The sequence below is a fragment of the Tiliqua scincoides genome, chromosome 7, assembly GCF_035046505.1.
Source record: "Tiliqua scincoides isolate rTilSci1 chromosome 7, rTilSci1.hap2, whole genome shotgun sequence".
Taxonomy (NCBI): Eukaryota; Metazoa; Chordata; class Lepidosauria; order Squamata; family Scincidae; genus Tiliqua; species Tiliqua scincoides.
The window spans coordinates 2,338,596-2,365,918 of record NC_089827.1 but is presented as its reverse complement, the minus strand read 5'-3'; the positions used below and the strand labels follow the sequence as shown (position 1 = coordinate 2,365,918).

The window sequence follows — 27,323 nt, the reverse complement described above, 5'->3', positions numbered from 1 at the left end:
TCTCACAGTGGCCCATCAAATGCCCCAGGGAGCACACCAGATCACAAGAGACCTGGAAATGAATTGAAATGAATGGGGACCCACCTGAAATTGGCTCGTGACCCACCTAGTGGGTTCCGATTCACAGTTTGAGAACCACTGCGCCAGGGAATGAAGTGCTGGTCCTGCGTGCCTGGCCTGCTTCCCCACCAGAAATCCTCCCCAGATCCACCCAGGGTGGTGGCTGATTCTCCCCTGGAGGCAGAGGGGGGCCCTGGCTGGAGGAGGCTGGTCCAGGCCGGCGCGCGAAGGGTTAATGACTGCAGCATCCTTCCCTTGCCTTCCCCGCCCGGCCCCGCTTCCCGCTGGGTCCCGCATTACGTCAGCGCCTGCGGAGCGCATTGGCTGGCTGGCTGGCAGGCGGCGGGGAGGAGGGAGGCAGCCGCGGCTCCGGTGGGCGCAGCATCCTTGGGCGGGGGTCGCGGCACAGGGGGTCCCCTGCTGGCCAGGCGCGCTTGGAGGATGGCGGAGAGCGAGTGCGAGACCCCCAGCACCCCGGGGGAGTTCGAGAGCAAGTACTTCGAGTACCACGGGGTGCGCCTGCCGCCCTTCTGCCGCGGGAAGATGCAGGAGATCGCCAACTTCCCCGTGCGGGCCAACGACGTCTGGATCGTCACCTACCCCAAGTCAGGTACCGCATCTGGGCCGAGGGGGATCATCCCCACCCGTGGCTGGCGCTTGCGCTTGCGCTGGAGGGGGGCGCCATCTCCCTTCCCCAGGGGCCAGCCCAGCCCCTCCAACATCTTCCAAGGACCCCCTTCCCTTCATTGCGCTGGTTTCAATGCTCCCCTCCACAGACACCATCAGGGGGCCACAGCCCAAGCGAAGGCTGGTGCATTCTGCTGAGTCCTGCTTGTAGCCCAGCAACCTCAGAGAGATGCGCACTAATCATTGGCAGTGGCGTAACTAGAGGGGGAGCAAAGCACTCAGTTGTGCAGGCGCCTGTGTGCCCCGTGCAAGCGGCCCCCCCTTCAGCAAAGCACTAAGTTGTGCAGGCGCCTGAGTGCGCCTTGCAAGCAGCCCCTCCGTGCCTCCCTTTTGCTCCCGCCAGCCAGAATGGCTCCGAACAGGAGGGGCCGCTTGCATGGCACACTCAGGCGCCTGCAAGGCTTAGCGCTCTGCACCCCCTCTCACTAGGTTGCTGCCAATTTGCAGCCTCTCCACCTCTCATCTTGACCATATTTAAAACAGAGCAGATATCTGCAGCCTGGCGCACAAGCGCACCAAAGCACTGATGTTCCCAAGTCGTACCTGAGATTCATGTTGGCCTCTCCAAATTGGTCCGGCTGCCTTTTAAGGGAGGGAATGGGATGGAAATGGAAAGGTCACAATGGATGCTGACAGCACAATCCTATGCATGTCTGTCCAGAAATAAGGCCCATCTGTGGCATAGCTAGAGGGGGTGCAAATCACTAAGTTTTGCAGGGAGCCTCACTGCGCTGTGCAAACAGACCCTCCCCTTTGGGGCCATTCTGGGTAGTGGGAGCAAAACGGACGTAAATGCCCAAAAGGCCTCCCTGGAACACTCCCAGAAGGCCTACGCCTCTGTTTTGTGCCCACCACCCAGAATGGCTCCAAAGGGGTGGGACCGCTTGCATGGCGCAGTGAGGCTCCCTACAAAGCTTAGTGCTTTGCACCCCCTCTCACTACACCACTGAGTCCCACTGAGTTAACTGAGACTTTCTCTCAGGTAAGCGGGTGCAGGATTGCAGCCTTACAGCGCAATCTTATGCTTGTCTACTCATAAGAACATAAAAACATACTCAAAAGTATGTTTCATTGTGTTTAGTGATACTCTCAGCAAAGTGTGAATAGGATTGCAGCCTGAGTCTCCTGGTTTTTTGTAGCAGGATCTTAAGCATATTTACTCAGAAGCAAGTCCTGCTGATGCACATCAGGGACATTGACAGGGCAGGGATGGCTCCAATCCTTTGGGGTCACTGGCAGAGGCAGAAAATCCAAATGGCATTCACACATGATGGCCTAAAGACAAGAGACCATGAAGCACTTGGTACCACTGGCATCGCTAGGTGGGTGCGGACCACACCAGGTGGCGCTCCTGGGGGGGTGACGTGCCCTGGGGGGAGGATGCACTAACATCATGAGGTTGGGAGCTACCATGTCATACCAGACACCATTGGATGCGGAATGGCCAGTGGAGTGCAATGCAAAAAACGGAATTGAAATAACTCCTTTTGTTCAAAAGTTATGGCCAAAAAACCAGAAGGAAAAAATGAATGAATCCCTATGGAAAGTGAAAGTGAGCCGTATCACGCGTTTACTCGCAAGTAGGCGGACTTGCCTTTGTCCGGAAAGGGCAGGCTGGGAGGAATCCAACGACACCAGAATGGTCCTGATCCATTGAATGCAGCCCCCCAAAAACGCCGGAGGAAGTCCCTGCCTTCCTCCCAGCTGCAATCTGTGGAACCGGAAACGAAACCACGTGGTCACGTTTACTTGCAAGTAGGTGGACTTGCCTTAGCCTGTTGGAAAGGGCAGGCTGAGAGGACTCCAAGAACGTCAGAATGGTCCTGATCCAATGAGTGCAGCCCCCAAAAACACCCAAGGAGGAAGTTGGTCCCGCCCTCCCAGCTGCCTCACGGTCATGTTTACTCGAAGGTCGCGTTCACAATGCAATGAAACAAACCACATTGAAATATCTGTGTTCTAACAAAAGGTACAGCCAAAAAACCAGTTGGGACGGGGCGATGGTACATAACCACGCCCATCACCTGGGGCGTTGCCCCGCCCACTGCATGGTACCTGATTTTTGGTGATCCCCTAATCTCCTGCTCCCTGATGATAGCATCAGTTTAGCTTCCAGTTTTAGTAAGTGTGCATAGATTGCAAACTTTGAAAGCAAAATTGTCTTGGTGAAATCTGACAGGAATCCTATGAAACTCTCAGATGGGATTACTTCCCATTAATCTTTCAGGTGCTTCAGAAGCATGAATGGGATCAAGTTAAAAAGTTTCCTAAACTGTAAAAGAAATTCAGAAGAAATGAATAGATGGTGTGGTGGTTTAGGAATTGGAAGATCCGGGTTCATATCCCCACTCAGCCATGGAGCCTCCTGGGTGACCTTGGGCCAGTCACTCTCTCTCAGCCTCCCCTACCTCACAGGGTTGTTGTGAGGACAAAAGGAGGGGAGGAACCCTGTACACCACCCTGAGCTCCGTGGAGGAAGAATGGGATAAAATTGTAAAAAATAAATATAAAAATCACCTCAGAAATGCAGAGACCTGTCTTAATTTAATTGGAATCAGGGCCGAGGAAAGGGTGAAGAGGTTTTTGCCCGTTTTCTAGAATGTGCCGACTGATCATGAAAGAGGTGAAAGGTTGTTCTGACATAGAATAAGTGGGGACAGAAGTTCCATGTACGAATAACATACAGAATTCACTACCACAAGCTGCGACCTGTGTTAAATGTTATTAAAAAAGGATTAGACAGATTTGTGAAGGATAAGTCTATCAGTGGCTATTTGGCATGACAGTGAAATGAGACGACAGAACACCACATGCTGGGGATGAATATAAGAGGGTAGGCCATCACCCTGTCTGTGAGCCCCAGGAGGCGTCTGTCAGCTGCTTTTGCAAACAGAATATTGGACTGTGTGGATCTTGGTGATGCTTTTTGTTCTTCTTCCACTGTCTGTAGTGCATCTGCTTGGGAGGAATAGCTCTAAATATGGATTTTTCCATATGTGCATTTTAGAAGGCAGTACTATTGACTGTTTTCCCCCTTTCCCCAGTATTGGTAACCCTTAATACTGTTGCTAGCAAAGATCACCCAGTATTTTTCTTGTTTACAAGTATTTTTCTTGTAAAATCCAGACATGATGGGCTGACCTTCAAGAAATGGCACAAAAACACATTTAAAAATTACTTGCTAGTGTGCAATGGGCTAACCTCCCTATGATGTCATGATTATCTAGGCCAGAGGTATCAGACATAGGGCCCGTGGGCTGGATGTGGTCCCCAGAAGCAATTTCTCTGGCCCCCTTTATAATTGGGCTCTCTCATATCTTGAAAATATGGTCAAGATTTGCATATTTTCTCTTCTATCATTTGCAGCTAATGAGTTCCAAAGTGAGAAAACAGTGCTGATTTCTGGCTATCATCTGCTTAATGATATCACTTCCTGCTTAATGATGTCAATGGGGATACTTCTTCTGGGTTGTGCCGGCCTAGAGACCCACTCTACTGGCATCTGCGGGCCTCAGAATGGCCCACAGATGCCTTGGAAAGCCACTTCCAGTTTTCAGAAGCAAACTGGAAGTGGCTTTCCAAGTCTTCTATGGGCCATTCTGAGGCCTGCAGATGCCAGTGGAGTGCATTGCTGGCCTGGCGTGACCCAGGAGTCTCTTCATCCTCTTGGTAAGTAATTTGGCTTCCAGAATGACTCCAATTTGGAGCCAAACCAGAGCAAGGGTGGGTGGAAGGATCAGGTCATGACTCCCAGTTTGGGAAGCCCTGTGTTGACAGGTTATTGCTGGTCTGGACATCTTAGTTGGTGATATATCTATGTTCCCATTCCTTCCCCATCAAGATATGAGAAAGCACCATATTTTCAATGACCTAACTGGATTTGCATGGCTGGTCTGAGAGCCAAAATATCTGGTCAGAGAAAGGGGGTGTGGCCTAATCCCTTTCAGGTCCTGGCAAGCTGTTGCCAGTGAATTAGAGCCAGACATGCTGATCACATTGTTGTGTGTCTTTTTCTGGATGTTACCAGGGTGATGATTGGGGCAAAATGCAGATTAGCAGCAGCTACTCTTTCTTCCATAATGGTTAGTTGGGGGTTCTGGCTTGAAAAGTGAGATATAGATTAATGTTTGTGTCCCTCTGACTCTTCTCATCTCTGTGATGATGGCAGTGTTGAATGGTCTTGGATTCCCGCTATCCCTTCCCCAGTGAGAATTTATAGGGTCTGTAAAGAACTTGAGTGTCTGGAGTGCAAAGTCTCCTCAACTGAAAGATCTGAATTGCCATTTCCAGGCTCAAAGTCTGGTCCTCCTACCCAGAGAGGTCAGTGGAGAGTATCCTCCTGGGCTGCTAAGAGCTGGCATTGGAGCTGGGGCAAGATGCCTGATTGTACCTTCCTCCTAAGTTTTCCTACAAACCAATTGTTACTACATTTTAAAACAAGTTTTAAATTAACACTTTTAACCTAGCGTGAGCAAGATTGAGGGCTCAATCCTATCCAATTTTTCAGCACCGATGCAGCTATAATGCAGCCCCAAGATAAGGGAATAAATATACCCTTACCTTGAGGACTCCATGACTGCCCCTCCCCTCACTAGATGCAGCACATCCCCTGTTGGCACAGTGGCATCAGCACTTAGATAGGATTGGACCCTAAAACTAAATGAAAACATTTATCAGAATGGGATAATTTCCTTAATTTGAGTAGTACTGCTGCATTTCTTTTCTTCTACCTCAGCAAAGTCCTCTTCCAATAATGCAGGGGCATCCAAGGACTGGCTTTCACCATCTTCCTTATTACTATATGATGAGTTTGAAACAAAGCCCAGGTGAAATAAACTTGTGTGGCCTTTTTTGATATTTTCCCCTCTTTTTTCTTTTATCCTCTGTACTCCAGACTTATTTGTACTCCATACTGCTAATTTCACCTTCAAGCAATGCCAAAACACATGTAGACTAGATCCAAGGCTATGTGTTCTAAACACAGCCTAAACTAGAAGGAGCTGACTATGGGGGGCCTGGGAATTCTGTGAACTGAACTCAGTGACCCATTGCTGGGGTCTATTAGTTCTGGTCTGAAGAAGGAAGTTTCACTTCCCATGTTTAAACTGTACTAATACACTTTGGTGCTCATGGAGAAGACCTGGCTGCGTTTCCAATACAGCTTTTATCCACTTTCAGTGCACTTCTCTTCCCCCAATGCATTCTGCAGGCACTCTAGTTTGTTAAGGAATCTGAGAGCTGTTGGAACTACCCGTAAACCATAGATTCCAGAACAGAAGTGGAATCTAGAAGGGAATAGAAGTGCATTGAAAGTGAATTAAAACTATAGTGAAAATGCATCCCTGGATAGACTGAGATTGAGGCACCCACATTTATTTTGTAATAAATGTGTTTTGTACTGTATAGTGTGATTTGTCATGACCCAGGCACCCTGGAGGCCCGTTCCTCAGGGATTTTGCCCCCCTTCCTCAGGCCTGGTCTCCTCTTCATTTTCCAGGGTGCACCTGAGCTTCCAGGCATACAGTTTGATATGTATCTTGCAAGTAAGTCAAGATAGTGGCCCTTGTGATGATCAGAGGGACATGGAGGTCTTTGCCCCACAACAGTGAAGAACTGCAATGTTAACAACCTGGGGAGAGGACCCAAAACTTCACAACTGTATTTTATATATTTATTGCATGCGCTCAGTTCAGCATCTGGTCATAATTTTTCCTGTTAAGGCTTCTGCAAATGTTTAATTGACTGTAGTGGTCTGCACAGAAGCACACCAAGACCAGAGTAAAATGGGCTGGCTACATTTTTATTGCTTTCTTAAGCTGTACTTCTAAAATATTTATGACATGCAGGAAGAACTAAAAGCCCTCGCTGCTCCCCCCCCCCAAACCTTTTAAAAGTTTTCGTGTTATATATTCAGTCCCAGGTCTGTATCTGCTGCAGTGGTTTTTGTTCTAGTAGTGTGCTTCTAATTTTTAGCCCATAATTCTTAGGGCCACGATCACCACCATACTTATTTATCTTAAACACTGGTAGCCATCCCTAAAGCCAGCAAGGCTCACAGGTTGGCTTACTTAACATCAAACAGTGGAAAATCCTTACAGTGGGGTGTGCCTCCTGTTAGATGCAGAGTGTTTTGGGGCTGGGGGAGTTCAGAGTCCAAAGGGTGATAAGGAAATCTTTATCTAGGTGTTCTCTAGGAAAAACTGCACTTTGGAACTCTGAGGCATCAGAATCTGATTAGCTCTTACTTCAGGCCTTTTCCTTTTCGGCCTAATTAGAATTGATTTAGAGTAGTGTTTCTCAACCAGTGGTACGGGTACAACCAGTGGTACTTGAGGTGGTGTCTGGTGGTACGCACAGGACCCCTGGAACTTGCTGCCTGGCAGTGATTCCAGCAACGCGACACAGCGAATGGCAATAGGATGCTTGGCTTGGCAGGCAAACATACTCCAAAACATACTTTTCCATGCTTGAAAAAGCCCTCCTGTCCACCTTGAGCCTCTTACTGGTGTTCGTTGTGTCGTGTCTGGCCTCCCAACCCAGAAGTAACTGGTGATGATGTCATCACCAGTTACCTCCATTGGTACTTCCAATAGGTGAACAATGCGAAGTCGTACAGTGGAGGACAAATGTTGAGAAACACTGGTTCAGAGTTTTTAGACCATCTAAGCATGCTTCTCATCAAACAACCTGAGCAGTTGTTGCTTCATTTTGCATTGTGACACATTTGTACACCGGAATGTCATTGTTTAACGATGCCGTTGGACACTGTCGTTTATTACAACTTTACAAGTGTCGGGATCTGGTTGAGTTCTGGAGAGAGCTAGTTGCTTATCTGGCAGCCCAGTCCTGTGACTGGGAGTCGGAAGACTGGGGGTGTAATTGGGTGGGGAAGGAGGAGGAACCAGAGCAGGGAGGAGGCGGGTGGGGTAGATCTAGTTGCAGCGGCACACGTCAGATCTTATTTCTTCTGCTTTAACCCACCACTTTTCTCTCCTTGGACATATGCCCACCAAAAGAGGTGGTGTATGTCTGAGGAAACCCATTGGACAGCCTACCAGGAGGCAAGGGCAAAATAGTTTCACTTGCCCCCTGCAGGCTGTATGATCTCACCCGCATGATAGGATGCAGAACTTGCCTTTTTGGTGTGACTGCATCGGCACTGGTGGTGGTGGTGGTGGTAGAGGTAGAATTGGGGCCTCAGTGAACCAGAAGTGAGAGCGCTGTTCTAGAGAGACAAGGGTCATGTTCTGAAATGGCAGTCGATGATCGGAGCTGATGGTGCCACTCCCTTGCACCTGGCGTTCCGAGACAGCCTATTTCTAAAACCAGATGGTTGCATTTTCCCACCATAGCTTGTCATCTGTGATGGACTTTTCCTCCATCCATCTGTTCGATCCCCTTTTAAAGGCATCTGGGCCTGGTGCTATCACCACATCCTGTGGGCTGGCGGGGGAATAGAATTGGACTCTGGCTTGTGGCCATTATGTTTCTGCAGACGCTTAGGGTTGCCTTTGGAGTTCCGCCTGCCAAAGGTGGATGGATGCTTTTCCCTCCTGGGTGACGGCCCATAGATTGATGTGTGGCTTTGTGTCTTGCAGAACTGGTGGCTTGACACATCCAAGCTATTCAAGATGAGTGCCAAAGCCAGCATCCTGCTCCAGCTGTGCTACACACAGCACTTGCTAGACATTGGTCTGTGGAAAGATGTCAGCATCCAGCAGATGCTGGCTTCAAGCAAATGCCTGAGTGGTTGATGCAAACGGCTGCTGTTCTGCTGTTCTCCTTCTGTTAGTCAAGTGTGTGGTTTTGGCTGCTGTCACAACGAAATGCTTCATGAACTGCTTGAATGGCACTGTAGATTTTAGCTGGTGGCAGTGAATGGGATTATTCATTCCTTCGGTCTGAGAAGGTTCCCTTCAGGCTTTTTTTGTTGTTTTTTTTAAAGAAAGAAATTAGACTAAAGTGAGGCAAGACTGCTTGTTTGGTTCTCAACAGCAGAATACAGTGGGACCTCAGGATCTGTTCAGGACTCTCTGCAGATACCAGTTTCTGCAGATACTGGGGTCTGTGGAAAGCCCTTAAAGGACTGGCTGGATGTTTCCAGTCGTGTCTGGAACGTGTTCTACAGCCCTGTGCATTGTCATCACTGCCCAGAATGGCTCCAACGATAACTGAGAGGGGCTGCTTACACGATGCTTTGTGGTGCCTGCATTACTTACTGTGCTGCCCCCCTCTGGCTACGCTACTGGTGTCAGAACCATTTTCTTGGTCAGCCAACTCATACCACCTCTGTGGGTGCCTGGTTGGTGAACTTCAGAGGTTGGCTGTGGAACCTTTTTCACCTTGGGCCTCTGCTGATGCTGGAGCTGTGTCTGATAGTGTAGAACTTCATCCTCCTCCTTGGAAGGCGGGATCATTGTCCTCTCATGTTGTTTAATTTGCAGGCACCAGTTTATTGCAGGAAGTGGTGTATCTTGTGAGTCAAGGAGCAGATCCGGATGAAATTGGATTAATGAACATAGACGAACAACTTCCAGTCCTAGAATATCCTCAGCCTGGCCTGGATATTATCAAGGTACATCCTCATCCCCTAAAAATATGTCGACCCTTTGATGAAATCATTTTTATTTTAATTGGCTTATTCAGCACTGATTTTCAAAATTCCTTTTCATTCTGTTTTGCGAATGGGTCTGTTGCAGCATATTGAAATACTCAACTGCTGGTTAGCTTGTAACTCACTGTTTACTAAAAAGCATTTTGGATGATATATTGGTTTAGTTAGTATGCAGTTATCTCAGGGCCCAAACCTATCCAACATTCCAGTGCTGATGCAACTGTGCCAGTGGGGCATGTGTGGCATCCAGCAGTCCAGCATCCAGCAGCAGTGGGAGGGCAGTCACGGAGCCCTCCTCAAGGTAAGGGAACAAATGTTCCCTTACCTTGGGGCTACATTGCAGCTGCATCAGCACTGGAAAGTTGGATTGGATTGGGCCCTCACTATTGCTTCCAGACACACTGAACCACAAGGCTGTACTTTTCCTTGATCTAAAATGCGAAATGACTTTGCAAGTTGCTAAGAAATGCCAAACAGAGGAAGTGTGAGTAGCGCAACCTTTTATTTCTAGCTTCTATGGTACTGTGTTACGGGAGATCCTGTTCATCTGTTCATAGAAATTCATCAGACACCCTCTTTTCAAGCTCCTTGGTTCTGGGCCCAAACCTATCCTCTTCAATCCCCCTCCCTGCTGATGTAGCCGCATCAAAAAGGTGCACGCTGCATCCAGCAGTGAGTGATCTGAGGCAAATGGAAGGTCAGTACTGGAAGCTAGAGTTGCTTGTGGGTCTCCTTGGACGTACACCACTACTCTTGGTAGCCTATGTCTGGGGAACAGAACATAAGAACAGCCCTGCTGGATCAGGCCATAGGCCCATCCAGTCCAGCTTCCTGTATCTCACAGTGGCCCACCAAATGCCTTGTGGAGCACACAAGACAACAAGAGACTTGTATCCTTTGTTCCCTTACTTTGGGTCTGCATTGCTGCTGTTTTGGCACTGGATAGTTGGATAGAACTGGGCCTTCAGGCTGCAATCCTATACACATTTACCTGAGAGTAAATTCCACTGAAAATAGTGGGACTTACTTCTGAGTAGACATGCATAGGCGTGTGCTTTCATTTTCTTCTCCTAAACTAGGTTTCCAGGCAATATGTGGAAAGGAAGGCACACAGGCCCAGAAAGAGGTTGTTGTACTGACTTCAAGAATGGTAGTGTGTGTTTTGTGGGGGAGTAGTGTGTAATGGCAGTGGTGCCAGAGAGGGGATAGGATCCAGCACTCCAGAAAGAAGTCTCCCTTCCCAAGCTGACAAGGAAACAGTATTGATTACTGAGATCATGCGCTCTCTGTGAGGCATTGTAAACTCTTTGAGAAAGGGCTGTATTATTTTTTCTTCCCCTGTTTTTTTCCCCTCAGGAGCTTACATCGCCTCGACTCATCAAAAGCCACTTACCGTATCGTTTTTTGCCTTCAGATCTACACAATGGTGATTCCAAGGTAAGAAATTAATTTTGCAATATTTGATGTCTGTTTTTCTGGGGAAACGGGGAAGAAAAGAATTAACTGGTTAGGATGTACCCTTTTCTTGTTTTTAGGTCATCTATATGGCTCGTAATCCCAAAGACTTGGTAGTGTCTTATTACCAGTTTCACCGTTCGCTGCGAACCATGAGCTACAGAGGAACGTTTCAGGAGTTCTGTCGGAGATTTATAAACGATAAGTGTAAGGAACTCTAAGCTTTTCTACTTTGCTGTGACATTTTAACACTTCTGTTTTTGCATTCATTCTTAGCAAACCAGTATAAAATTACCTGGATAGCCATGCTTTTAAAGGCACTGGTGTCTGCCTTCATTTGGTGGAGGGGCAGATATGCCCTCTCCTTCACCACACATTTAAGACACGAATGTGGAGGCCTGTGTGTTTGGAAGTTCAAACAGAGAGATTTGGTCCCCGAAGAAAGGGAGGGGGAAGGTAAGATGCAGGGTGTTCTCTTTATAAGTCAGGGTATGGGACCAGAAAGCTTGGGCTAATAACAAGATGACTTATAAAGGGGAGTTTTTCTTCATGAGTGACTACTTTGCACCCAAAATGCCATGTGTAGCTGAGATTTGGGACAGAAAGCCCAACAGCTTTTACATTGGAAGTCAGTACTGTATTTCAAAATAAAACCAACAAATTGTAAATTGTGAAAACCAACAAATGCATAATTTGCACACGTTTTGGACTTGTGCCACTTATTTTGTATGCAAGATTTTTGCCCTGCCTGGGTACAGAAGTTGGGGAAAAGTGTGTGTGTGTCTGTGTGTGTGTGTCTTTAAATTTTCCTGACTGAAAAACAAATTATACTGGCTTTACTTCTTTTTAGGAGATTATGCACATTTTCCACAGTGATAGTTTTTGTTAATATAGGAATAAATCCACCACACTTGGTGAGGAAAAGGCAAAAAAATCAAATGCACTTATTAATCGGTCAAGAGAAACTCTGAACAACAATGATCATTTTTGCCATTGTATTTCCTGTGTCCACACAGTGGGGTATGGTTCGTGGTTTGAGCATGTGCAGGAATTTTGGCAACATCACATGGACTCCAATGTACTTTTTCTCAAGTACGAAGATATGCACAAGGTAAAAACAGGAGCATGTTTTCCCCTTTTGCCTTTGGGATCTTTCTCTTTTAATCTGAAGCAGAAATGATCAGGAGATGCTCTCATGGGGCCTCCTTGTTTTGATTTGACCAATTATTGTCTGGTGTTTTGTGACTTGCAATTTTATTACTTTTGTAAGTGATTAGAGCTTCTGGAGTAGTGTGTGATTGAAATTATGAAATAATAATCTTGATGAACAAAATAAATAACACAGATCTGCTCAGAGCATAAATGGAACTCTCTTCCCAGAAAATGTCAAAACCAACCATATTGGCTTCTGCCTTTCCATTGGACCATTTCAGCGACGTGGAGAGGGGGGATTTGCTGCATGGGTAACAGCCTATCCTCCATACCTACTTTACCCAGGCTTCGCGCACTGGAGAGGACACTCTGTTCCAGAACCACCATTCAGAGCGTGACACCATAGTCTTCCGAGACTGAAGGATGCCAACAACGTCATAAAGGTTTAGACACCAAATAAAGGTGTCTTTTTTGGATCTTACTCATAACCATATGTAGCTGCTTTTTTGTCTGTAGTCTTTTAAACTTATCTGATGGCTTTCCACTGCTAAAGTCACTTAGGGCACAGTCCTGTCCAACTTTCTATCACTGATGCAGCCATGCGAACAGGGTGTGCACTGCATCTGAAGTAGTAGGGGTAGTCATGGTGGCCTCCTCAAGGTTAGAGAAACAAAAATGCAATAAATAAAATGAAATAACTCGGATCAAAAGAACCAGGTGCAGAAGGAGAAATTTAGGGCCCAATTATAACCAACTCTCCGGTGCCAATACAGCTGCAAAGCAGCCTGAGGAATAAATGTTCCTGTACTTTGAGGACGCTTCTATGACTGCCCCCCCCCACCCCACAGGATGCAGCTCACACTCTGTTGGCATGGCTGCATTGGCACTGAAAAGTTGGGTAGGGTTGGGCCCTTAGTGCTGTTCTGTGAATGCTTGCATGTGTCAGTGGAGTGAATTGATGTTACAGTGCAATAAATATGGTAGGAAGATGTGTGCTGTAGCATATAACCTCTAAAGGCCCAGGAACTTGCATCAGTGAGACAACTTCTCTAAATTTGGGGTCAGCGTTCTTGCATGATGCCCTTCTGCTAACTTGGAAATGGCCCTTTCGCAAGCAGGGACAGCTTTCTACCACTACTTTTAAACCTGTGACAGCAACTGTTACCCTGCACATGCCCGATCTCATCTGATCTCGGAAGCTAAGCAGGGTCAGGCCTGGTTAGTACTTGGATGGGAGACCACTTGGGAATACCGGGTGCTGTAGGCTTATACCATAGTCTTTCGAGACTGAAGGTTGCCAATCATTTTAAACCTGTAAAAAACCGCAACACTGCTGTGGTTGCTGGCTCTTTTAAAAATGCCCTTCTTTCTTCCTGGCCTTTATATACACATACATATTCTTGTCTCATAGGACCTTGCAACGATGGTGGAGCAACTAGCAAGGTTCTTGGGTGTCTCTTATGACAAAGCACAGTTGGAATCCATGGTGGAGCATTGTCACCAGCTCATCGACCAGTGCTGCAACGCGGAAGCACTTCCTGTTGGCAGGGGTATGTGTCTGGGGAGGTCATGGAAAAGGCCTCTCCAGCATTTGTAAAAGCAGAAGGGAGGGGGAACAGTAAACCTCTTGAATCTTTTGCCTAATCCACAAAAATGGCACTTCCAGACAGTGGTATAGCTAAGGCACCTGATATCTGAGGGCACAAAAACTTTTAACACCCCCCCCCCATATATCTAAGACATCTTAGAGGCCTCTGAAAAGCACTTCTGGTTTTTGGTGAAAACTAGAAATGCCTTCAGAAGACTTTCTAAGGCCCAGGTACCATATCTTGAGAGGGTGTTGGGCATTCCAGTTCTATTCTTCTCTAGTACCAAGGGCTACAGCAGTGCTGAAATGGCTACCACTGTATCCTATGGGTGTCACACGTTTCCTCAGGGTAAGGGAACAAATGTTGACCTACAGTGGCCCCAATGGGTCACCTTTGAGCAGGCGCAGAACTGAAGAGACCCATGTCAGGTCTCTTGACTCAGGAGGGAGCATAGGATACAGCGGCAGAGTCTTCTGCCATGTCACCCCCTTCTGGACCTGGTGGCAAGGAGTTCCACAAATTAGTCACATGCTGGGTAATGAAATATTTTCTTTTGCCTGTTCTAACACTCCCACCACTCAATTTTAGTGGATGGTTCTGTTTGTAGCGTGAGAGAGAAAAGAACATCCCTCTATCCATTCTATCCACCCTGTGCATAATTTTATGTCTCATTTGCTTTTCCTGACAAAATCCACACTCTCAACATGTTGTCACTTCTGGTAGAGCGTGTGAAGGATGCACAACAGTGCCTCTGTGCCACCTTTAGCATGTGGCAGTTTCTCTCCAGCTTCAGGTACCTGAGAGAACAGTACAAAATATATTATTTTCTGATTAGTTCCATCCTTTCCATTCTTTCTTTATTCTGTTTGCCAATCTGATCCATTTGCCCCCTCGTGCTTGGACCTGTGTATAAACTCTGTACTGTCCGCCATCACAATGAACCCATTTGGTCCAGACGTCACCACTCGTTCACTGCCTGCTTTCTATCCATATATTCCTTCTATTTTGGTTTTGTTTTTCTCTCTGGCACTGGTTGTTTTTTCCAATTACAATTTTAATTTCAAGTTATCTTTTCCTCCTGCTTTTAAAAAAAACAATTCTGTGATTCCAAAATTCTGTAGCCAGTATAATGCATGGCATTCGTTTATAGTTTAATTTGTCTTCAGTTACATTTATGTTACTATTTTGCTTTATGTTGGTTTAATTTTTTTTCCTTTTAGTTGATTGATCTTTATCCAGAAGAGAACCCTCAGTTGCTGTGAAAACAAGTCATTGGCTAACTTATGTTCCTTACATCCATTGCTTCATGTTCCATCTCAAATCACACAGTTTCATGAATCAAACCTTGAGCCCAGGTGGGTGCCTTTTGGACCAACTGTACATATACATGATTCAGAAACAGATGTATGCAAAAAGCACAGTGCCAGGCAGGCCACATTTGGCTACTCAACCCCAAACAAAGAGAATTTGGATCCTCCTTCCACCACTGGCCTTTTGGTGGTTTTGCTTTGAGCTAGCATCAGTGAGGCAGGTAGGGTTGCAGGCCTGACTTTTGCCATAACCAGACCTGCAGGTCATCCAGCTCTTCTCCACTTGGGTGTGTGTGATGTAGTGCAATTCAAGGATTCATAGTTATAGTGGCTAGGTTTCCAGTGGCTCAGGTTCTGAGATGTAGGGCAACATTTCCCAGACTGCGGGTCGGAACCTGATGCTCTAGATACAACCCTTTTAAAATTACATTTCTGAACAATCGCGGGTATGGTTTGAGTCTACAGACAATGCAGGGCTCAACTCTGTTTGCCTTCCCTCTGCCACTTACACCCCAATCCTAATGAGGCCGCTGCCCCCAGTACAGTAGCACCGAAATGGCCACCACTGTATCCTGCAGAGTCAGGGAAGCGGCCAGAGGTGGTCTCAGGGTAAGGGAACTGGGGTTCCCTTGCCCCGTGTTGGGCCCCGGCAACCCCTATGGGTGTACTGCACCAGATATTTAGCTAACACAGAGCTAAGAAGACCCTTGTTGGCCTGCAAGCCCTGGGAGGGGGGAGGTTGGCTCAGATCTTGGTGGCTCCTATTGAGCTCCATAGAGCCAATAGAGTCGATGGTTTGCCTGCTGAGACACAGAGATGGACAAGATTGAAGCCTCCCTCAAGTCACAGGCATCCCTCATCAGTAGCTCTGAGTACACCCCTTTCTTCCATGTAGTCAAGCCCTGCATTTGGGGTAACCCTGTACTTAGGGCAAAAGCTACCAGGACCTCTAACAGGGAAAAAGTTCAGCTTCCAGTGACAAGGAGCAGGAGCTGCACGGCTTTATTTGTTTATCACATTCTAGACTGCCCTTCCTTCCTCCAAGGAGCTCAGGAAGGTGTGTGTGGTTTCACCCCTTGTTTTGTCCTCACAACATCCCTGTGAGGTAGGTGAGCCTGAGAGAGAGTGACTGGTCCAGGAAGCTTCATGGCTGAATGGGGATTTGAACCTGGATCTTCCAGGTCTAGGGCCAGCTCCTAAACCAGGACACCATCCTGGCTTTCTGCTCAGGTTGCAGACCTCTAGAGCTCTCTGCCGTGCATACACACATCTTACATGTTGTAACATGACTCATTTCAATAATTTCTTATATGGTCAAGAAGGACAGTGGCTGAGAGTTAGATTAGCAGTTTGTGGAGGTTTCTCTTGCCTCTTAGTTTGCAGGTTTTTGCCGCATCATGTCAGTGATCATCAGATTAACTTTTGTTCTTTCTTGCCTGTTTCAGGACGAGTTGGGCTCTGGAAAGACATCTTCACTGTCTCCATGAATGAGAAATTTGATTTGGTTTACAAGCAAAAGATGGGAAAGTGCGACCTCGCGTTTGATTTTTATTTATAAAAACACACAACAAATGCATGCCTATGATTCTGAAATCCTAGCTAGAAGTGCTTTCTGCAGTCACTTATTACTTGCTGGTTATAACACTGTACTGTTCTGTGTATCAAGATTTAATGCGAAAGGCAGAACGCACTGGCAGTCGAAAAACCCAAGAGCCTTGCTGGATTGGGCCAAAGTCCCATCTAGTCTAGCGGCCTTTTTACAAGTGCAGTTGTGTCTGGAAAGCATATAAACAGAATGTCCAGGTCTGTTGTTGGTGCCCAACACCTGATATTTCTGGAGCTTGTATTTTACAGTCCTGGCTAATAGGTCTTCCTGTGCCCCACAGCTTGTCTAATAATCCTTTCTAAAGCCATCTTCCCCAGGTGTCATTGCATTGTAAGTCCGTGAACTCCAACAAGTTAATTTTGCAGTGTATTCCTCTTTTAACTTGTGGCCAGTCAATTTCAGACTGGATGACCTCAAATTCTAAAGTTATTCAAGAGGGGAGAAAAATGAACTTTTCACATCATTAAAAAAAACTCGATCATGTCCCCACTTAGAGCCTGAGCTTATACATGTTTACTTGGGAGTACAGCTCCATTTTATTCACCAGGAATTACTTTCAGGTAGGTAGGCAGGCATTGGGTTGCAGCTATGCAGCACAGACCTTTGCATGTTTATTCGCAAGCAAGTTCTTTTGCGCGCCAGAGGCATGACTTCTGCACCACCTTTACAGGCCGTATGAGGGAAGATCACGAGATCTGTAACCATAAGGCCCCCATAAGATTGGGCCCTGAGGAACCGTGATTGACCTGAACCAGAATGAAGTCAGAACAGCTTTCGCCACAGCTGAACCAAAACTGGAACTGAAAAAGGATTAGGACTCCATCCCACTCAATATGGGTATGTGGAACCCCCGCCCCCCAGTTTCTTCATCAGCTTCAACTAGGTTTGCAACCTGGCCAGAAAAAATGGCTTCGGGTGCCTTTAAAGGCAGCTTGCTGAGCAGAAATCAGCAGGTGATTTTTTTTTAACAAGTTGGAAATAAACATTACCTGCCAGTATCTGCAGATCAAGTTGCTGTTAAAGACATAGCTGTGGAGGTCAGCTGAAAAGTTGGTACCCTTGGGTACAATTCTAGCTACAGCTCCTATCAGTGCTTCTAACCGAGTTCTGTCAGCAGTGACTTGGAGGAGGAGTAAAAAATTTTTAAGGGTGGGTCCATTTCCTCCAAATAATGTTACCCATGCTGGTAAGAGTATGTACATGTATAGCCAGGATATGATACCTGTATTGTAGATCAAGTTTCAATGCAATTTAATGGATACTCCCTCAAATGAGAGAATAAACTAACCGATAGCATGCAAAATATAATTCAAAATCAGCTTGTAGCGACAGTTAATCGGAATGATAACCATGGCATGCAGTGGCATAGCTAGAGGGGGTGCAAAGCACAGTTTTGCGGGGAGCCTCCTTGCAGCTTGCAAGCAGCCCCTCCTGTTTGGAGCCAGGCAATCTGCCTCCATTTTGCTCCCACTGCCCACAATGGTTCTGAAGGGGAAGAGGAGGGGCTGCTTGCATGGCATGTTCAGGAGCCTGCAAAACTTAGCGCTTTGCACCCCCTCTAGCTATGCCATTGAAGGCATGGTCTTTTTATATACCTATCCAAAAATACAATTATGTGTATAACCTGCAGCACTTTGCCTGTTAATATGGGAATCAAGGTTTATTTTTGCCTTTCCATTTTTATTGTAGAGTTGCCACAACTCAGAGAACCATCCTGACTTTTTAACAACCTGGTGGATAAGAATGAGGATGTAGGAGTTTCTCTTGCGTTGTTCCTCCTTCAGACCCATTGCCCACCCTCCTCTCCCACTTACTAGGAGGAAGTGCAAGAATCCTACTTGTTCTAGTGAGTGGGGTAGGGGACTTGGCTTGTGAGATTACAACCCAGGGATCCAAAATCGCAGATCTTCAAAATCACAAATGAAGTGAGAAGCCAAGTATAGTGGTTACTCCAACCAATAAGCAGAAATCCAGATTTTTCGGAGCACAAGAAGGGGGAGGCAGAAAGGGTTTTCTCACCCCATGCCTGCAGTTCCCTCTGAAATGCACCGTCAAGTGGCTGCTTATCTCCAAGGCTAGCTCTGTGCAGTACAGAGCTCGGAAACCCAGACATCTGGCGATTAAATGATGTCATCATTGCTGAATGTGCAGCTGCAGAAGGGGTCCATGCACTGGCCATGCCTCCTCTTTCTAGTGCTGTGTCAGAAATCTGGATTTCTGTTCATTGCACCTGGTGGGTGAGGAATAGAGTCAACTGGTGGTAGAAACCACAGCCATGTCATTTCCCACTTCCACTGGCACTGTAAAGGCAAAACACAAGTCTCTGGATTACAGACCTGGCAACTAACATATGATGGTGCCAGAGGCAGGGCAGACAAATTGCAACCTCTTTCACAGCTTTGGTGTTTATAGAGAGCATGCGATTTCTCAGACTGCAGGCCAGCAGTCCTACATGATTGTGGACCCAATCTGATCCAACTTTCCAGTGCTGATGCAGTCATGCCAACAGGGCGTGTGTTGCATCCTGTGGTGGTGGGGCAGGCATGGAGGCCTCCTTAAGGTTCAGGAATGTATGTTCCCTTGCCTTGGGGTTGCATTGGCGCTGGAAAGTTGGATAGGATTGGGTCCTGTGCCTTGTAAAAATTAATTTGTAAGGAAGAATGAGCAACAATTAACATTTTCATTGGTGGAGGGAGGAAGCTGTCTGTCAGTGCAGCTTTTGGAAAATGGTGTCAAATTTTGTGGCTTTGACAGCACTTCTTCTATATTTGTGAGTGAAAACTGCTTTCGGTAAACTTTATTTTTATATATTTTAGTACTGTTAAGAATATTTAAACACAATGCATTCTACTTCTGTGCTTGCTTGCTTATTTAATGAAGACCTGTTCCATGTATGGTGGTTGTCTGCTTCTTTATTTCAGGTCCTGAGGCAAATGAAAGTGGAGGGGGGAGGAATTAAAAGCTGGAGAAACAGCTGGGGTCCCATCCTCAGGTTGTGATGTCACGCCAAGTCAGTGCAGGAAGTCAGAAGTCAATTCCCATATTTGCAAAGGCTCTGCAGACTTGGTAAAATGACACCACAGGAGACTGAAGTCTGGAATAAACATTGTGCAAGCCTTTCTATGACTGATTTTAAAGTGGTTGCTGTTCTAGGTGCCAGTTCTTTGCTAGTGTTTCCCAGAAGTGTTTCCCACTACGCACTACTCATGATATAGTGGTCTCCTTTATATGCAGGTTTTGGGGCCATTTATAGTATGTATGTAGTATATGAATACATAAAGTACATATATAGACTATATGTATATAGCACGTGTCTAGAGGGTATATTTTGGAGTGGAGGAATCGGATTCATTCTACATTGTCCCCTATGATGCCAGGGACAGTGGGGAACAGCACTGATGTCACACATCCAGGAAGCAAGGAAAGGATGAGAGGAACAGGGAGACATTCTGGGAAAGGAGAACTTTGTGTGGTGGAGGGGCAGTTGGAAGGTTGGGAAAGGGTAGTTAGAAGAATGTGGGGAGGGAGACAGTGGCTCTGAGGAAAAGTTACTGAGCAAATGGTTGGGAAGGGCTGAGGTCCATGAGAAGCATTCCCTGAAGACCATCTGGAAGGTCCCACTGAGGAGGAAATGTCCTATAAAGAAAGTGTTAATACTTGCCTCACTGTTCTAAAGTTTATAGTAAATATTTATTAAAGAAATTCTGCTGTGTCAGTATTGTTTGATGGAGACCAAGCGCAAACCTGACAAATCCAGAGTTCTAGAAAGTGGCCATGGTAACATTACTGAGTGACAAAAGGAGGTTTCAGAATCCCTTTCACATGACAGGGAATAATACGTTGAGGCAACCTCCAGCCTGCTCCAGCCCTGTGTTGGATACAGCACAGGCCATGCAACCTGGTTCTACCCACAGAGGGCTAGGACTGTGCTCTGAACTATGTTTCCACAACTTCGTTATTGCATTTTCAGTGACCATTAGGTGTCCTATTAGCACCATGTTTAATTTTTGGTGCTATATAAAGGGTGGTCAGGTTGGGTTCCATAAGGGGAAGCAAGAGCTACTTTACACAAAGTCTGAGCAGTCTGGGCTGAATGGAGGATTGGTCATATTTTGCTGCCAGCATCCAAGGTTAGGAAGGCCAGTCAGAAAAGAAGCCACCTTGGAGAAGCATGTGAAAAGCGCATGCCAATCTCAGTGGCAGGGCTAGCAAGGATCTGTTGTTCTGGAGAACAGCCCAATGGTGAAGAAAGCAAATCTGCATTTAGTTGTCCTGAAGTGCGGCTCTTCTGTGATGGCACTAAATTCAAAGAGGCATTTGCTGCAGAATGTCTCCACAGCTTGGTTGAGGTGATTGAAGCATCACCAAAGGTCCAGTGTCTGTGGGGGGGGGGGAGGGGAATAGAAAGGTCCAAAGACAGAAAAATTCCTGGACTTTCACCATACCTTCATTGAAGATGGTAATTCTGAAATTGAAGCACGCTTTTTGCGCATACCTGACACAGCATAAATAACTGTGGTAGGTAAAGGGGAAGGGAAAGCATGTGGAACAGATTGCTGAGGGAGATGGTGGACTCCCCCTCACTGGAGATCTTCAAGTGGAGACTCGACAAGCACCTGTTGGAGATGCTCTAGGAGGGTTTCCTGTTACAGGCAGGGGCTTGGGCTAGATGACCTATTAGGCCCCTTCCAATTCTATGATTGTAACATTGTACTTGTTATGGGTTTGGCTGTACTTGTCGTAAGAGGCGACTAAACAGCCACTGGGTAGGTGGGACTCGTTAGCCTGGGAAGGCAGCTCATCTAAGAGAAGGAAACTCTGACCTCAAACCTCCACTGCCCTGTGGCTACATCCAGTTACGGAAAAGGCTTCAGGAGTCAACCCTGAGGTCAAATCCGGAGCCGGAGTCCCTGAGGCAGTTCATGGCTGAACACAGTCACATTCTGGCAACTCTTGCGAAGCCGCTGGAACCAACCGCCGCTGGAACCAGCCTCTGCCTTTCTATTGGACCATTTCAGCACCGTGGAGAGGGGGGATTTGCTGCATGGGAAACAGTCTATCCTCCATTCTACTTTACCTAGGCTTCACACACTGGAGAGGATGCTGTTCCAGAACAACTAAGCAGAGTGCAATACCATAGTCTTCCGAGACTGAAGGATGCCAACATGGACTTGTTATGGGATGCCCACAGGTGCAGATGGATACTGCTGAAAACAAAGAAGTTGTCCTTGGACAATGCTCAAGTGTTATTGTTCTAACTTCCAGGATAGTCCTGCACCTGGAGGCATCTATGAATTCAGCATTAATGGTTCAACATGGGCATAAGGTTTGGATTAGTTTTGAAGGAGAAATGTTCAAAATTCACCAGCAGGTGGGAGTATAGCATAAGCAAAAAATAAATGTGCACCAATAAACTCCAACACTGCAGTAATTTAAGTGAGTTATGCAGAGTGAATGTATAGAGCAGGGGTCTCCAAACCCCGGCCTGGGGGCCAGATGTGGCCCACAGCCAGCCTCTTTCCGGCCCGCGGCCAACCTCTTGTCTCCTGAAACCCTCTGGCCCACTCAGCTGAACATGACCAGAACTGTGCTCTGATTGTGTCTGGAGGATGTTCTGAGGGCCAGAGAGGTTAAATGAATGAGCCCATTCATTCATTTATTCACGTATCCAAGTTCCATCTCTAATTTATTTATTTAAATTTTATATTTAAATTTTTTCCCGGCCCTCCACACTATGCCAGATATTTGATGTGGTCCTCTGGCCAAAAAGTTTGGAAACCCCTGGTATAGAAGATAAATCAGATTTTGTTATCCCTTTAAAATATTTTCCACTTTTCTACAGACACATAGGCACCCTACAACTCACACCCTTTGCGCTATGCTGCACCCAGCTCTCATATATTGCAGTAGAACCTCCAAAGTTGACCACCTCTCTATATTGACCACCTCCTTAAGTTGACCTAATTTTCACAGTATGGACAGACACTGTATACACATTATGACCAACCTCTCTATATTGACCACCTTTGTAAGTTGTATCTTGACCACTTCGACCATTGCACAGCGTATTAATTTACCCTCCGTAAGTTGCCCACTGGACGCGATACTGTGGGCCTGTGTTTTGTCTGGTTTGTCCCATCTTGGAAAAGCAAGAAGCCACGCGACAATCCCTCCCCTATGCCTGCTAGTGCGTGTGCGAAAGGGTTTTTATAGGTGGGCACACTGCACATAGCCGACAGAACTGCGCCGGCTGCCGATTGTACCTGGACATGTACCAGGTTGTGAGGGACATGAGGTTGCTTGTGCATAGTAAAGCCACTGTCCTTTCACTTTGGTTCCCATCACCAGTGCCTTACTTTATACTTATATTGAAATACAACTGCTATTTTGCTGCCTATTCTCCCGGTTTGGAGAGATCCTTCTGGAGCACTTCACAATCCCTTCTGGTCTTCATCACTCAGAAAAGTTTAGTGTTACCCACAAACTTGTCCACCTCCCTGCTTATCCCTGTTTCCAGGTCATTTACGAAGATGTTGAAAAGCATCAGTCTCAGGACAGATCCTTGAGGCACTCCGCTTTCCACCTATCTCCACTTTTTTTTGTCAATTGCCCACTGACACTCACTCTGTTTCCTGGTCCTCAACCAGTTCCCAATCCATGAGAGGACCTGTCCTCTAATTCCCTGACTGTGGAGTTTTCTCAACAGCTTTTAGTGAGGGACCGTATCAAACACCTTCTGGCATTTAGTGAATCTGAGGAGACCCAGTGGAGGCCAGGCAGCCTAAGTAAAAAAGTGGGAGTTTTTTAGCTGTTGGGGCTGTGTAACATGCTACATGCTATGGGCTGGTAAGAGATAGCATTGGTCTGCCTGTCTGCTATGAAACCATGTATTTTTTTTTAACTTACAATTTTTTTTAAGCTTATGAATGTTCAGGGTTTTTTTTAAAACACTGATTGTGTGCTGGTTATTCTCTGTCTCTTGATGATATAAATAGTAAGCATCACAAGAGGATCAATTCTCATTGATATTTGCAATAAAACTTTTTAAAAATCCAATCTAAATAATAACTTGGCCTTGCATTTGTTGTCCTGGAAGCTAAACATGATAATATTTAAATGCCCATTTTTTCTGTATGTTGACCACCTCCCTATGTTGACCAATTTCCTACAGTCCCTTGGGTGGCCAACTTAAAGAGGTTCTACCGTATATGGAAGTCTCATTTAGCTACTGTGGCTCCTAGTTATGATATCAGCATATCTTGTGGCAGTGAGTTCCTCAAGTAAAGTACATTGCTGGAGAGGAAATGGTTATGTATACTGTATTTAAAACAAAATACAGGCCTGTACAATTAAGAAGGCAGGTCAGTGGATTCACCTGTAGCAGTAATAGTTTGGTAGTTTGGCTGATTTAAAAGTTCTTGAAGCACACCCAGGTGGAGATCCAGTTTATATGCAGGCGTCCTCCTATATCCATGGCTCTGATACTTGTTTTTCCTCTATGGAAGAGCATTCAAACATGCAGCATACACCCTGGACCTACAATCAGACCTTGTAGGGTCTAGGATCGGCCTTTCCACCCAACTCTGCTGATAATATATCTTGGCCCTGATTCCACAGTCACCATTACATGATGTTGGGTGGGTTCTGTGGGTTCTGAACAGAAAACAACCCAGGCCCCAGTCCTGCCTCCTGCCATCGCTTGCCAAAAACAAGCTTGCTGCATCCAATGGTGCAGGGGCAACTGAGGGGCAACCTGAGTCCAAATGAGAGTTAAGTATAAAATATGTATGCTTACTTTCCAGTAAAACCTGGGGCAGCCTATGGGGCTGCAATCCTAACCACACTTTCCTGAGAGTAAGCCCCACTGAACAAAATAGGACTTACTTCTGAGTAGACCTCGTTAGGATTGTGTCCTGGATCTCCTCAGACACATGCCATAACTTTTGGCAGTATATGTCTCAGGAAAGGGGTGGACAGCATTGAAAAGGAGGTGACAGGTCAGTGGCTATAGGACAGGACTGGTTATAAACCCAGTCACTAGAGTTAGCATCACTCCCTGCATGTTGCTCCCATGATGGACCAAGATTTTAAAAAATTTTAACCAGTAATGGTGTCACTCCCTTGTGCATGTACAGCCTGGGCTCTCCTAGCGACACCACTGGGTATAACTTGTGGGTGTTGACCCTGCTTTACCTATGAGATTGAATCCTGGGCAGTGGAGGGGACTTAGCACCAAGGTTCTTGACTTCCCTTTTTCTGGAACTCAGAAGCTTTATGGTCCAAGAAGCTGGCTCAAAGCCCCATCCTTGGTCTACTGGTCAGCTGGGGAAGAAAAACCATAAACTACTGAAAAATATTTGATTTTTGTTTTGCTTTTTTTTGTTGAAATGCTGTATATAAATACTGATGATGATGATGACGACGATGACGACAGTGGCACTGCTGTATTTGGTTTTCTCTGCAGGCCCTTTGGGATTCAACAGCAATGCATCCTTACTTTGGAGACCAGGCAAAATATTATGGGGGGATGCCTTCCCATTGTGTGCACTGCGGGGTTCCCCGAGAAACAGACCCACTTTCTTTTAGAGGCACTTCCAAGAATCCGTGCTGGGGGTTGCAGGTCAATCTGAGCCTCCCAAGGGATGTTCTTGGGCCTTTCCCTTGCAGCGCAGGGGCCCCGATCCGGAGAGAGCGAATGCAAGGAACGAGTGAGTTTTTAAAAGCTTTCTTCCCTCCAGTGCCAATCAAAAGTGTGTCGTCGTCCCCCTATGAAACAGGGAGGGAGATGCTTGGCTGAGACCAGAGGAGGAGAAAGCGCGTGGGCGATTCTGTGGCAGGCTCGCCCAAGAGCAACCAGGGGCTGCTGCAGACCCTCCGATGCAGGCAGCGCGAGGCGCCTCCATTGTGGGACCCGATTGTCGCCTCCTGCACAGTTGCTAGGCAGCCGCAGCCCTCCCGGCCAATCGGAATCCGCGGCCCGTTGCGGGGGCAACCGCGTCCTGGAAACAGGTCCTGCAGGTTGGGAGGCGGGGACCAATCGCGGAGCGGGCGGCTCCTTCCTGGGTCCGCTCTGGCCAGTGCAGCCAGACGGGGAGAGCAGCGCAGACTGACCAGGTAACGGGACCACAAGGAGGTTCCCTGTTGCAGGCATGAAGGGAAGAGCATCCTTTGCAGCTGGGCCTGCTGGGCAGCCTCTCCCCCTGGCCAGTGCAACAGCAGAAGCTGGGGCGTGGAGAGGAGTTTGGTACCTGGTCCTGAGCAACAGGTGGGGTCTCGCTGGAAAAGCTCCCCTTAAGCAGGCCAGCTTCAGCCTGCAGCCGCAGTCCAATCTGAATCCTACAAGGATTTCAGAGCAACTCCTAGCAGCTCTTCCCGCTTTTATCCTTACAACAGCCCCGCAAGGTAGGCTGAGTTGAGAGATTGTGATCCCTGGAAGCTGTGCAGCCGTGCAGCTCGAAGCTCCGAGGAGCCAAGCTCTGTGCAGCTCAGAGTTCCCAGAGGCCCTGTGGTGATGTATGACATCATATGCATGACATCATCACTGCTGCGCACCTGGAAACACCACTGGGCTGCTCCACAGTGGCACGGACCCCCTCAGAGGGAATGTTGGCTGCGACTGGCTCAGAGACATCCAGTGAGTTTTATGGGTGAGGTTGGATTTGAAGCAAAGTCTGCCCAGCCCAAGACCGGCATTAATTTTCTCTGCAACACCATACTGGCTCTAGGTGTGTTTTGTTAGTACAGCAGAAACACTACTTGACCTTTGCCTTTTTCGTCCTTCAGATCAAAGTCGCTCTCCCCATTCTTTTTTATCTATGAGGGGAAAATGGTGGAATTTGTCTAGTTTCCCTATTGTATTGGCAACCTTCAGTCTCGAAAGACTATGGTATTGCGCTCTGAAAGGTGGTTCTGGCACAGCGTCTAGTGTGGCTGAAAAGGCCAATCCGGGAGTGACAATCCCTTCCACACCGGGAGCAAGTGCAGTCTGTCCCTGGTCTGTCTCCCTGGCTATGGGCCTTCCTTCTTTGCCTCTTAGCCTCAGACTGTTGGCAAAGTGTCTCTTCAAACTGGGAAAGGCCATGCTGCACAGCCTGCCTCCAAGCGGGCCGCTCAGAGGCCAGGGTTTCCCACTTGTTGAGGTCCATCCCTAAGGCCTTCAGATCCCTCTTGCAGATGTCCTTGTATCGCAGCTGTGGTCTACCTGTAGGGCGCTTTCCTTGCACGAGTTCTCCATAGAGGAGATCCTTTGGGATCCGACCATCATCCATTCTCACGACATGACCAAGCCAACGCAGGCGTCTCTGTTTCAGCAGTGAATACATGCTAGGAATTCCAGCACGTTCCAGGACTGTGTTGTTTGGAACTTTGTCCTGCCAGGTGATGCCGAGGATGCGTCGGAGGCAGCGCATGTGGAAAGCGCTCAGTTTCCTCTCCTGTTGTGAGCGAAGAGTCCATGACTCGCTGCAGTACAGAAGTGTACTCAGGACGCAAGCTCTGTAGACCTGGATCTTGGTATGTTCCGTCAGCTTCTTGTTGGACCAGACTCTCTTTGTGAGTCTGGAAAACGTGGTAGCTGCTTTACCGATGCGCTTGTTTAGCTCGGTATCGAGAGAATGAGTGTCGGAGATCGTTGAGCCAAGGTACACAAAGTCATGGACAACCTCCAGTTCATGCTCAGAGATTGTAATGCAGGGAGGTGAGTCCACATCCTGAACCATGTAGTATCTTTATTCAAACAAGTGAAAAAGCCATTTGGAGAGGGAAGATGTGACCGGGAGAAAAAGGGAGTCTGTTCTTCTTTCCTCTGCCTGCACGTTTGCGACATTGGATTGGGCTCTCTGTTCTCCAGT

General features: G+C 47.0%; 1 protein-coding gene and 1 pseudogene across 1 annotated transcript; both read left to right on the top strand.

The window, feature by feature from the left end:
- Nucleotides 1-501: 501 nt before the first annotated feature.
- On the top strand, nt 502-16,425 carry SULT4A1 (sulfotransferase family 4A member 1). Its single transcript, XM_066634238.1, has 7 exons — nt 502-670; nt 9,192-9,322; nt 10,718-10,798; nt 10,897-11,023; nt 11,833-11,927; nt 13,380-13,518; nt 16,313-16,425. Exons 1-7 carry the CDS (start codon nt 502-504, stop codon nt 16,423-16,425), a joined length of 855 nt encoding a protein of 284 aa, XP_066490335.1.
- On the top strand, nt 13,119-13,235 carry LOC136658011 (5S ribosomal RNA; annotated as a pseudogene).
- Nucleotides 16,426-27,323: the final 10,898 nt, after the last annotated feature.

Coding starts and splice junctions, on each gene's coding strand:
- SULT4A1 (XM_066634238.1), top strand. CDS start 502: ATGGCGGAGAGCGAGTGCGAGACCCCCAGCACCCCGGGGGAGTTCGAG. Junction 9,323..10,717: donor CTGGCCTGGATATTATCAAG/GTACATCCTCAT, acceptor TTTTCCCCTCAG/GAGCTTACATCGCCTCGACT. Junction 11,928..13,379: donor AGTACGAAGATATGCACAAG/GTAAAAACAGGA, acceptor CTTGTCTCATAG/GACCTTGCAACGATGGTGGA.